This window comes from Monodon monoceros, unplaced genomic scaffold (assembly GCF_005190385.1).
Source record: "Monodon monoceros isolate NGI ecotype Baffin Bay Population unplaced genomic scaffold, NGI_Narwhal_1 Super_Scaffold_1, whole genome shotgun sequence".
Taxonomy (NCBI): Eukaryota; Metazoa; Chordata; class Mammalia; order Artiodactyla; family Monodontidae; genus Monodon; species Monodon monoceros.
In genome coordinates, this window is record NW_021703765.1 from 40071886 (window position 1) to 40085693 (window position 13808).

Below are 13808 nucleotides of genomic sequence, written 5' to 3' on the forward strand. Positions count from 1 at the left end.
TCTTCTTACTCTCTTCAATCCTAATGCCCACATCACCCTCACTTTAATAATCTTCCCATATAATTCATAGAGAACACAGATGCAATAAATGAGAATTACCTTTTTCTCTTACCAGTCTATTTGCATCTGTCTTCACACATTCTGATATAATAATGGAAGGCCCTTCTGCTTATTACCCATGCACTTGCCAAGTAGATGCTGTTGTCTCTTACACAGGGGCTTTGCACCTACAATTTTCTTCTCTTTCCCGTGAATCATTATTATTTCTCTTTTAATAGCATATGAACATTGTCTAATATTGCTCAGCTTGGAAAGAAGCAAACACAAGATAAAACGCAGACCTGCATCCCAACTCTGTCCTTCTGTTCTTTATAACAAATCTTATGCAAATAAGCACTCCTGTTCCCCTGAGCTCACACTTCATTTTTCTATTCAACCCATTCAAACAAGGATTTTCTCGAAGTATCATATTCTAAATCCAAAGTTATTTTTTCTCATTAATTTGAAGATATTTTTCAGTTTTTCTTTCATTTAGTTTTTAAACTATTGTACATATTTAAGGTGTACATCATGATGATTTGAATATTCATAGTGAAATGATTACCTCAGTTAAGCTAATTAACATATCTCATGCAGTTACCTTTTATGTGGGTGTGTGATGAGAGCACCTGAAATATACTATCTTAGCAAATTTCCAGTATTTAATTATTAATTACTATTATTAATTATAGTCATCGTGTTGTACATTAAATCTCTAAACTTATCCATATTTCATTTAGTTTTGCTTGATACGACATCTGACGACATTTGGATATCATTTCTTTGTTGGTAACCTATTTTTTCTGTCTGGGAACTTTAGAATTTTCTCTTCCTATTTCAGAGTTCTGAAATTTCACAATTCCATGTCTAGGGGTGTGTGTGTTTCTGTGTGTGTAATATATCCAGTTTACCACTAAGTGTGACTTTTCAATTTAATGACCCATGTTGGTTTTCAGTACTGGAAATTTTTCAGGTATAATTTTGTTACACACACCCCCATCTGTTATTTTCTTCAAAAAATTTTCAGTTTTTTTGAGGTATAATTGTCAAAATTGTATATATTAAAACTGTGAAATGTAATGATTTGACAAACTTTGTGAAATAATTACCACACATCAGTAACCTCACATAGTTACTTTTTTTTAAAATTTTGTGCTGAGGTCTTAAGGTCTACACTCTGGGCAAATTTCAAGTAAGCGATACAGTATTATTAACTACAGTCATCATACTGTACATTAGATCCTCAGAGCTTATTCATCTTATAACTGAAGGCTTGTACCTTTGACCCTATCTCCCCCATTTTCACCACCTGTCAGCCCTTGGTAACCACCATTCTGCTCTGTATTTCTATGATCTCTGTTTTTTTCTTCTTCAGATTCCTCATATAAATGAAATCATAACAGCATTTGTCTTTCTTTGTCTGGCTTATTTCACTTGGCATAATGCCCTCTAGATTCATCCATCTTATTGCAAATGGCAGGATTCCCTTATTTCTCATGCTTGAATAATATTTCATTATATATCAATATGTATAGTGATCTCACAACTTCTTTGTTCGTTCATCCATTGACAGACACTTAAGTAATTTCCATATCTTACTATTGTGAATGATGCTGCAGTGAACATGGGACAGACGCTGCAGACATCTCTTTGAGAAACTGATTTTGTTTCCTCGTATATATAACCAGAAGTGGGATTGCTGGATCGTATGGTAGTTGTGGGATTTTTTGGGGTTTTTTTTGAGGAACCTTTATACTGTGCTTCGTAATGGCTGTACCAATTTACATTCCCATGAACAGTATACAAGGATTCCCTTTTCTCCACTTCCCTTGTGAGCATTTTCTGTCTCTGTCTTTTTGATAAAAGCCATCTTAACTGGTGAGAAGTGATACCTCACTGTGTCATTGATTTGCATTTCCTTGGTGATTACTGATGTTGAGCACCTTTTCATGTACTTGTTAGCCATTTTTATGTCTTCTTTGGAAAAACGTCTACTCAGGTCATTTCCCCATTTTTATAATTGGGTTATTTTGTTTTTACCTATTGAGTTACATAAATTCCTTACACATTTTGTACATGAACCCCTTATTACATAAATGGTTTGCAAATATTTTCTCTCATTCTGTAGGTTGCTTTTTCAATTTATTAATTATTTCTTTTGCTGTGCAGAAGATTTTTAGTTTGATATAGTTCTACTTGTTGATTTTTGCATTTGTTTCCTGTGCTTTTGGTGTCATATGCCAAATATAATTGCCAAAACCAATGTCAAGGAGATTTTTCTCTGTGTTTCCTTCTAGGAGTTTTATAGTTTTAATTCTTGCATTTAAGTCTTTAATCCATTTCAAGTTAATTTTTGTGAGTGGTGCAAGATAGGAGTACAGTTTTTGTTTTTGCATGTGACTATCCAGTTTTCCCTGGATATTTATGTATTGACGAGATAATCTTTTCCCCACTGTGTGTTGTTGGCACCCTTGTCAAAGATTAGTTGACTCTATATATACTTGGGTTTATTTCTGGGCCGTTGATTCTGTTGCATTGGCCTATGTGTCTGTTTTTATGCCAGTACCATACTGTTTTGATTACTAAGCTTTGTAATATAGTTTGAAATAAGTGTTATGCCTCCAGTTTTGTCCTTCTTTCTCAAGATTACTTTAGCTACTTTGGACCCTTTTTGGTTCCATATGAATTAGAATTTTTTTCCTGTATCTGTGAAAAATGTGATTAGAATTTTGATAGAGATTGCATTGAATCTCTAGATTACTTTGTGTAGTATGACCTTTTTAACATTATTAATTATTCTAATCCATGAACACAGGATATCTTACCATTTATTTTTCTTCCTTAATTTCTTTCAACAATGTCTTATAGTTGTCAATATACAGAATTTCCACCCCCTTGGTTAAATTTATTCTTGAGTACTTTATTATTTTTGATACTATTGTAAATTGGATGGTTTTCTTTATGTCTTTTTCAAGTAGTTCATTGTTAGTTTATAGAAATGCAACAGATTTTTATGTATTGATTTTGTATCTTGCAAGTTTACTGAATTCAATTAATTATACATTTTTTGGTGGAGTTTTAAGGGTTTTCTATATAAGACCATGTCATCTGCCAACAGAAAATTTTAATTATTCCTTTCTTATTTGCATACTTCTTTTTCTTACCTAAATTCTCTGGCTAAAACTTCCAGTACTATGTTGAATAGAAGTGGTCAGAGTTGGCACACTTGTCTTGTTGCTGATCTTAGAGAAAAAGCTTTCAGCTTTTCACCATTGAGTATGATTATAGCTGTGGGCTCATCATATATGGCCTTGATTATGTTGAGGTAGATTCCCTCTATATTCACCTTGTGGAGAGTTTTGCTCATAAATGGATGTAGAATTTTGTCAGATGCTTTTTCTGCACCTATTGAGATGATCATATGGTTTTTATCCTTAATTCTGTTAAAGTGGTGTATTGCATTTATTTATTTACATATGTGAACCATCTTAGCATCCCAGGAATGAATCCCACTTGATCATGGTATATGATCTCTTTAATGTGCTGTTGAATTCTGATTGAAGGTTTTTGCATCTGTGTTCATCAGATATATTGGCCTATAATTTTCCTTTCTTGTAGTTTGTTTTTCTGGCTTCAGTATCAAGGTAATGCTGGCCTCATTAAATAAGTTTGTAAGTGTTCTCTCCTCTACAATTTGTGGAAAGAGTTTGAAAAGGTTCGTGTTAATTCTTCTTCAAATGTTTGGTAGAATTCACCAGTAAAGCCATCAGGTCATAGCTTTTTTTCATTGGAAGTTTTTTATTACTGTTTCAATTTTCTTATTATTGGTCTGTTCATATTTTCTATTTCTTCATGATTCAGCAAGTTATACATTTCTAGGAATGTATACATTTCTTCTACCCAAATTTTGGCATACAATTGCTCATAAGTCTCTTTGATTCTTTCTATATTTATGGTATAGGTTGTAATGTGACCCCTTTCATTTCTGATTTTGTTTGAGTTCTTTATATTTTTCTTAGTGTAGCTAAAGATTTACCAATTTTTATATATTTTAAAAAACACACCTCTTTCTGTTGATGATTTTTATTTTTGGCTTATTTCACTTGTTTTGCTCTGATTGTTGTTTTTTCTTTTCTTCTCCTAACATTAGGCTTAGTTTCTTCTTATTTTTCTAGTTCTTGAGGTATAAAGTTAGGTGGTTTATTTGAGATCTTTATTTCTTAATGTAAGCATTTATCATTATAAACTTCTATCTTAAAACTCTTTTTGCTGTATCCTGTAAGTTTTAGTATTTTGTGTTTTCATTTTTATTTGTTTCAAGGTATTTTTTGATTTCCCTTCTGATTCCTTTTTTACCAATTGGTTGAGTTCTTGACCTTTGGGTCTTCTCTTCCCAATGCCCTAGCTCTGTATGAACCTATAGCCTCTGTCAGTGAGTTGGTTCTTTCACAAACGAGTGCAACTCACACAAACCCCTGCTGTGATGTAGTGAACCTTGACCTGGTAACCCGTCTGATGGAATACCTTCAGCTAGTTTCTTCCTGCTTCTCCTCAACTCCTGCTTTGCTTTCCAGTTCCATTTCTATTCTATAGGCATGGTTACCTCATTTGTGACTGTAGCTATGTCTTTTTAGTATTTTATTCTTATATTGTATGCTTCAACCTGTATTTGGAACAAAGGCTGGACAAGAAACAACTAATTTGCCATAGAGCTTAGTAAATATTTCTCCGTGTTTTTGAAAATTTTATAATGATAATAATGCCTTACTTTTTTTCCTCTATTAACTCTTTTCCCTTAGCTATTGGTTCTCTTTTTGAGAGTTTTGTTTTAGTTATTAGTTTTCCTTTGTTGAGTTTTGTTTCTCTTTTTCATGGGCTGAGTGTTTCTTATATTTTATTTTATATATATATATATAAATATATATAAAATATATAAAAATATTTATGTTTTCTTATATTTTATTATTCTTAGTAGCAATGTTATATAAAATTAGAAAGGATGGGTTGCTGTAGAAGGAAATGAGTGCTCCGAAATTTGAGCCTCTTGGCTCCCCAGGCCTTTCTTATTAGTACACTTATTCTCCTAAGATTGGGCACAGCCTGATGATTAGAGGTAGCCATCAGGAGAAGAAGAAAAATAAATGGAATTTTGGGATACATTTTCTCTAATCAAGTTTTGATTAAGTATCTGTTTATTTTGCATTTTTGGTAACATAAAATATGACCTTGTTCCTTTTTTACTATTATTAAATGTATACTGTTTTGGAATAATCATATCAGTGTTTTTGTTTTATTTTTTTAACAGTATAAGGAAAAAATCAGAACTCGAGTCTGAAATCCAATCTTTGTTGCAACTGAGGTCAAAAAATGAAGATTTTCTTAAACAACTATACAAGGAAGCTTATAACATTGGTGCCATTTTCCACCTAACCAGATTTAAAACAGAGGAATTAGAACAGAAAATAGGAGAAGTGAGAAGGAAATTCAAGGTTTGTATCTCTGTGTTCTTCTTAGTTATGAAAAGGGTAATGAGCCTGAATTTCATCGATTTAATATTGATAGAGTTTAATTTAAGCTATATTAGTCTTTTCAAAAAAGTCACTCCTTCTGATAAATCAGAAGAAAATTACTTTTCTTCAGAGGTTCAGCCTGAATAGAAGAGAAATGGGGCTCAATGTAGCTAATTAACACTCATGTCTACGTTTTTCTATCACCAACCTTAAACTACCTGGATCACCAGAAGAGAGTGGTGCTTGATTCAGTCTCATCCTACATATCTAACGTATAATAGTTCTGTCTCTGGTAGGAAGAAGGGATGCTGGGAAGTGCCCTTGCACACTTACCAATATAAGAAAAGGGTGTACCTACATTAGGCCTGCAAGTTATTAGATTCCAGGGTACCAAGCAATTAGTAGACCACAGTGCTGCAAAAACAACTGCTCATATGCGTCTAATCCATTCCTATGTGAGAGAGATGACAAATAGCCACTCCCTGCCACTTGGCGTAGAGACTATCAAAGTCAACTCCGTTTTACCGCACCGCGGGGGACCACTTTAACAGGCTACTTCTGTCCATCACACATCACATCCGCACCTCTTCCATCTTTGGCGTTTTCTTTATTAAAGACTTTTGGTCATACAAGTATCTGTAAAATACAGAGTCTGTATTCTCTGTTTAAGCCCTGTAGTAGCACTATCTTCACTGAAGACTTTGTCTTGTGCTGTTTAAATTTAGGACATGTAGATTGTCTGCCAGTAAATGTTTCTGTACTGAGACACCAGGATTTTCTTCCCACACTGAGTCCAGCTCTCTGACTGACTTGGTATATTGTGCCTGTGTCCCTTCCCATGGGTTATTCAATGGGATGTTCATATCTTATATGTTTCAAAATCAGTATAATAAAAGTTATGTATAGTAAAAATTAACCTCAAAATTATTTTAGAAATATAAGGAATGTGATTATATACGTGGTTTAGCATATATAACAATATTATAGATGTCATTTATAATTTGCTTTGATTTTTCATTAACATGTGTTTCTCAATGGCCATCAATTAATTTTTTTCATTGAGACTATCAGTGAAGACATCATGCACAGATGTGGCCACTTAATGTTTTTATTTATTCAGTTGACAGGAAACCCTTGGTATCATTCATGTATTTGTCCCATAGCTGTCACAGCCTACTTTAATTCTTCAGACGTATTGCTTCACTAACCTGAGGCACTAGTTTATTAAGAAGGATATTGCATTGAACTGTTTATTCAAAATTTTCCTGATGCCATAAACTACAATATGTAGGTTAAGTGCAAATTTGATGTGACTCCACTATACTTGCTTTGCCAACCCAAATTGCCAGCCCAAAGCGAAGTGTCTTTCCAGCTAGATCAAGTCGAATTGAAGAAATTGTTCATCAGGTCCTTTAACTACCATATGGCTGAGAGATAACTAGAAGGAAGCAACAGAAAGAAATTACTCCATCTAGGAAATATTCCCCTTTGCTAAGCATGTCTGCTAATCTCTGAGTTGAATATATAGGGCATTAAATTTCTAGATGTATACATGTGTATCTGCATCAGAGTGGTAATGAATTAAAAATAAATTTCTAGATAGTCCTTAGATAATTCAGGTTTGTAGTAATTCATGTTTGTAGTTTCTACCTTTGCAATGACCCACTGTCTTTCATTGTCTAATTAATTAAAATCTATATAATTTTCTCAGTCAGGGCATCATGTTTTACTTGCAGAAAATTTTGTGTATTTGTTGATACTGCAATTAGTCCTTAATACATGTCTTCCAGAAATTAATTAGAGCCATACCACCTACGAGCTAGATCTGAAAAATAACCTTTTATAGCCTTAGAAGTAGACTTTCAGAATTATGTTTTTTTCAAATGCATCTATAAAATGCCCAATAAGTTTTAGGCAGTCTTAAACTAGAAGCAACCCTGAACAATCAAAATATCTAGCAGTTTCTGGAATATTCCAGCTATTACAGATGATTTGCCCCAATATTTCCATACCTTCAATCCCAATAACTGTTCTATTCAGAAAAGACATGATTAGCCAAGTCTTAGGATAAAATTAGCTGATAGTGATGGGAGATAAATCAATAAAAGGGTAATATGTGTTCAATTATGGTGTGAACAGAAAATCATCCAGTATTGTCTGGAGAATGTGATATTGTAACAAAAAAAAATCTTGAAAGCTTTCATCAGATGTTAAGTACTTCTTAACATTCAGTAGAAGATTTCTGTTCAAGCTGCAGGAATTTGGAGGATTTTTGCTTGAACATATCAGAATTTTGGTAGAAAAGTAAAATATCAAACCACTCTGGTTCCAGGTTAAAATGATGGTATTAGAACTAAGTGAAAACTTAGTAGAAAAGAAGGAAGGCAGTAGAAAGGAAGACATAGTTTTCTGCAAGCCTACTATATGCTGGACTCTATACATGTTAATTAATTTAGTGTTCATGATTCTGTGTGGTTGTTATTAATACACTCATTTTGGGGTGAAGTGATTTGCCCAAAGTAGCCTAGCTTTTAGGTAGCTGTGTAGACTTTGGGGACAAGGTCTTCTGATGCTGGCCTTGGAATAAACTAGTCAGTCAGATACTGACTACACATATACTCTGACAAACAAAGATTGAGTCAGGTTCAAAAATTCAAAATAACCATATTAGGGATGATTTTTAAGACTTTGTTTTTTTAGGGCAGTATTAGGGTCACAGCAAAATTGAGTTGAAGGACACAAATTTCCCATATCCCCATGCTTCCACACATGCATAGCCTCACCCATTATAAACATACCCCAGCAGAGTGGTACATTTGGTACAATCAATGAACATACATTGCCACATCATAATCACTCAAGGTCTATAGTTTACATTATGGTTCACTCTTAATGTTGTGTACATGCCTTTATTTTGAACAAATGTATAATGGCATATGTCCATCATTATAGTATCATACAGAGTATTTTAACTTCCCTAAAACTCCTCTATACTCTGCCTATTCATTCCTCTCCCCACTCCCCAAACCATGGCAACAACTGATCTTTTACTCCATAGTTTTGCCTTTTCCAGAATGTCATATAGTTGGAATCATACAATATGTAGCCTTCTCAGATTGGTTTTTCTCACTAATATACATTTAAGATTCCTCTATGTGTTTTCATGACTTGATAGCTCATTTCTTTTTAGCACTGAAAAATATTCTGTTATCTGGATGTACCACAGTTTATCCATTCACGTACGGATATGTATCTAGATAGCTTCCAAATATTGGCAAACCCTCCAGAAAGTAGGCCTAGAGAGAACTTACCTCCATATAATAAAGGCCATATTTGACAAACCTACAGCCAACATCGTTCTCAATGGTGAAAAACTGAAACCATTTCCACTAAGATCAGGGACAACACAAGGTTGCCCACTATCACCACTATTTTCAACATAGTTTTGGAAGCTTTAGCCACAGCAATCAGAGAAGAAAAAGAAATAAAAGGAATCCAAATTGGAAAAGAAGAAGTAAAGCTGTCACTGTTTGCAGACGACATGATACTATGCATAGAGAATCCTAAAGACTCTACTAGAAAACTGCTAGAGCTAATCAATGAATTTGGTAAAGTTGCAGGATACAAAATTAATGCACAGAAATCTCTTGCATTCCTATACACTAATGATGAAAAATCTGAAAGGGAAATTAAGGAAACACTCCCATGTACCACTGCAACAAAAAGAATAAAATACCTAGGAATAAACCTACCTAAGGAGACAAATGACCTGTATACAGAAAATTATAAGACACTGATGAAAGAAATTAAAGATGATATAAACAGATGGAGAGATATACCATGTTCTTGGATTGGAAGAATCAACATTGTGAAAATGACTGTACTACCCAAAGCAATCTACAGATTCATTGCAATCCCTATCAAACTACCAATGGCATTTTTCACAGAACTGGAACAAAAAATTTCACAACTTGTATGGAAACACAAAAGACCCTGAATAGCCAAAGCAATCTTGAGAAAGAAAAATGGAGCTGGATGAGTCAGGCTCCCTGACTTCAGACTATAATACAAAGCTACAGTAATCAAGACAGTATGGTACTGACACAAAAACAGAAATGTAGATCAATGGAACATGGTAGAAAGCCCAGAGATAAACCCTTGCACATATGGTCACCTTATTTTTGATAAAGGAGGCAAGAATATACAATGGAGAAGTGACAGCCTCTTCAGTAACTGGTCCTGGGAAAACTGGACACTACATGTAAAAGAATGAAATTAGAACACTCTGTAACACTATACACAAAAATAAACTCAAAATGGATTAAAGACCTAACTGTAAAGCCAGACACTACAAAACTCTTAGAGGAAAACATAGGCAGAACACTCTATGACATAAATCACAGCAAGATCTTTTTGACCCACCTCTTAGAGAAATGGAAATAAAATATAAACTAATGGGACCTAATGAAACTTCAAAGCTTTTGCAGAGCAAAGGAAACCATAAACAAGACAAAAAGACAGTCCTCAGAATGGGAGAAAATATTTGCAAATGAAGCAACTGACAAAGGATTAATCTCCAAAATTTACAATCAGCTCATGCAGCTCAATAACAAAAAACAAACAACCCAATCCAAAAATGGGCAGAAGACCTAAATAGACATTTCTCCAAAGAGTATATAGAGATTGCCAACAAACACATGAAAGAATGCTCAACATCACTAATCATTAGAGAGATGCAGATCAAAACTACAATGTGGTATTACCTCACACCAGTCAGAATAGCCATCATGGAAAAATCTACAAACAATAAATGCTGGAGAGGGTGTGGAGAAAAGGGAACCCTCTTGCACTGTTGGTGGGAACGTAAATTGATGCAGCCACTGTGGAGAACAGTATGGAGGTTCCTTAAAAAGCTAAAAATAGAACTGCCAGATGACACAGCAATCCCACTACTGGGCATATACCCTGAGAAGACCATAATTCAAAAAGAGTCATGTACCACAACGTCATCGCAGCTCTATTTACAATAACCAGGACATGGAAGCAACCTAAGTGTCCGTCGACAGATGAATGGATAAAGAAGATGTGACACATATATACAGTGGAATATTACTCAGCCATAAAAAGAAAAAAAACTAAGTAATAACTGTAGTGAGGTGGATGGACCTAGAGTCTGTCATACAGAGTGAAGTAAGTCAGAAAGAGAAAAACAAATACCGTATGTTAACACATATGTATGGAATCTAAAAACAAAAAAAAGGATCATGAAGAACCTAGGGGCAAGACAGGAATAAAGACGTAGACCTACTAGAGAATGGACTTGAGGATACGGGGAGGGGGAAGGGTAAGCTGGGACGAAGTGAGAGAGTGTAATGTACTTTTATATACTACCAAATGTAAAATAGATAGCTAGTGGGAAGCAGCCACATAGCACAGGGAGATCAGCTCAGAGTTTTGTGACCTCCTAGAGGGATGGGATAGGGAGGATGAGAGGGAGATGCAAGAGGGAGGAGGTGTGAGGCTATATGTATATGTATAGCTGATTCACTTTGTTATAAAGCAGAAAGTAACACACCATTGTAAAGCAATTATACTCCCATAAAGATGTTAAAAATAAATAAAAATAAAATAAAATAAAGCCACTATAAACATCCATGTGCAGGTTTTTGTGTGGATATAAGTTTTCAACTCCTTTGGGTAAATACCAAGAAATGTAATTGCTTGATCTTTTAATAAGAATATATTTAATTTTGTAAGAAACTACCAAACTGGATTCCAGAGTGGCTGTACTGTTTTGCATTCCCACCAGCAATGCATGAGAGTTCCTGTTACTTCACATCCTTGCCAATAGTTGTTGTCAGTGGTCACGATTTTGGCCATTGAAATAGGTTTGTAGAACTAGCTTACTGTTGTTTTAATTTACATTTCTCTGATGACACGTGATGAGGAGCATCTTTCATATGCTTATTTGCCATTGTATATCTTCTTTGGTGAGATGTCCATTAAGGTCTGTGATATATTTTAAATCAGGTTTATTTTCTTACTATTGAGTTTTCAGGTTTTTTCAATAATATTTTGGATAACAGCCCTTTATCAGGTGTGTCTTTTGCAAAACCTTCTCCTGCTTTGTGTCTTGTCTTCTCACTTTTGACATTGTCTTTCACAGAGCAGAAGTTTTAATTTTAATGAAGTCCAGCTTATCAATTCTTTCTTTCATGGATCATGCCTTTGGTGTTATATCTAAAAAGTCATTGCCGTACCCAAGGTCATCTAGGTTTTCTCCTATGTTATTATCTTCTGGGAGTTTGGTAGTTTTGCGTTTTACAATTAGGTCTGTGATTCTTTTTGAATTAATTTTTGGGAAAGGTGTAAAGTCTGTGACTAGCTTCAGTTTTTTTGCATGTAGATGTCTAGTTGTTCCAGCCTCATTTGTTGAAAAGACTTTCTTTGCTCCATTATGTACTCATTGTTCCTTTGTCAAAGATCAATGACTGTATTTCTGTGGGTCTATTTCTGGACTCTTTGTTTTGTTCCATTGATCTATTTGTCTGTTCTTTTGCCAATACCACACTGTTTTAAATACTGTAGCTTAGTAGTATATCTTGATATTGAGTGTTGTCAGCTCTCCATCTTTGTTTTTCTTCAGTATGGTGTTGCCTCTTCTGGGTCTTTTGCCTCTCCTTTGGAATTAGTTTGTCAGTATTCCCAAAATAACTTGCTGGGATATTGATAGGGGATAAATTGAACTTATAGATCAAGTTGGGGTGAACTGACTTCTTAACATTGTTGAATCTGCCTATGCATTAACATGGAATATCTCTACATTTATTAAGTTTTTTAATTTCAGCAGAGTTTTTTAGTTTTTTTGTATGGCTCTTTTACATATTTTGTTAGATTTATATCTAAGTATTTCATTAAGGGGAGTACTAATTTAAATGATGTTGTGTTTTTAATTTACAATTGCACTTGTTTATTTTTATTATATAGGAAAACAATTGATATTTGTGTATTAACCTTGTGTTAATTGCTATAATTGCTTATTTAGTTCCAGAAGTATTTTTGATAATTCTTTCAAATTTTTACATAGACAGTCATGTCATTCACAAACAAAGACAGTTTTTCTTCCTTCCCAATCTGTATATCTTTAATTTGCTTTTCTTGTCAATGCATTTTCAAGGATTTCCAATACAATACTGAAAAGGATTGTTGAGGTGGGACATCTTTGCTTGTTTGTACCCGACCCTAGTGGTAAATTTTGAGTTTTTCACCATTGACTATAATGGTAGCTGTAGATTTTTTGTAGATATTCTTTATCAAGTAGAGGAAGTTCCTCTTTATTTTAACTTATTGAGAGATTTTACCACAAATGAATGTTGGATATTGTCTAATGCTTTTTCTGTACCTATTGTTACGAACGTGTGATTGTTTCCTCATTAGCCTGTTGATATAATTGATTATATTAATTGATTTTCAAATGTTGTACTAGCCTTTCATACCTGGGATAAATCCTGCATAGTCATGGTGTATAATTCTTTTTACACATTGTTGAATTTGATTTGCTAATATTTTGTTGAGGATTTTTACATCTATTTTCATGAGAGATATTGGTCTGTAGTTTTCTCTTGTAATGTCTTTGTCAGGTTTCGGTATTACAGTAATGCTGCCTGCATAGAGTGAGTTAGGAAGTAGTCCCTCTGCTTCTATCCTCCAAAGGAAATTGTAGAGAATTAGTATCATTTTTTCCTAAATGTTTGGTAGAATTCACTAATAAACGCCTCTGGGCTTGATGCCTTTGTTTTGGAAGGTTATTAAGTATTGATCCCATTTCTTTAACAGACCTATTTAGATCATCTGTTTCTTCTTGTATGAGTTTTGGCAGATTGTGTCTTTCAAGGAATTGGTCCATTTCATCTCGGTTATCTAATTTTTCAGCAAAGAGTTTTTCACAGTGTTCCTTTATTATCCTTACAATATCCATGGGACCTGTAATTATGTCTCCTATTTCTTTTCTTCTGCTGACTTTGGATTTAATTTGCTCTTCTTTTTATAGTTTCCTAAGGTGGAAACTTAGATTTTTGATGTTAAATCTTTCTTCTTTTCTAATATATGCACTCAATGCTATGAATTTCCTTCTAAGCTCTGCTTTTGCTGCATATCACAATTTTGATAAATTACGTCCCAATTTTTATTTAGTCAAAAATATTTTAAAATTCTCTTGAGATTGATTCCTTGACCATGTATTATTTAAAAGTATGCTTT

The 13808-nt window shown here is 33.9% G+C and overlaps 1 protein-coding gene across 1 annotated transcript in view; it reads left to right on the top strand.

Moving 5' to 3' along the window:
- The window catches only part of CCDC178 (coiled-coil domain containing 178), a 370122-nt gene that overhangs the window by 98545 nt on the left and 257769 nt on the right, over window positions 1-13808 (top strand). The window contains exon 12 of the mRNA XM_029217904.1: window positions 5345-5528. Within this exon, the coding sequence (XP_029073737.1) occupies window positions 5345-5528 (184 nt within the window). The remainder of the gene's footprint in view (window positions 1-5344; window positions 5529-13808) is intronic.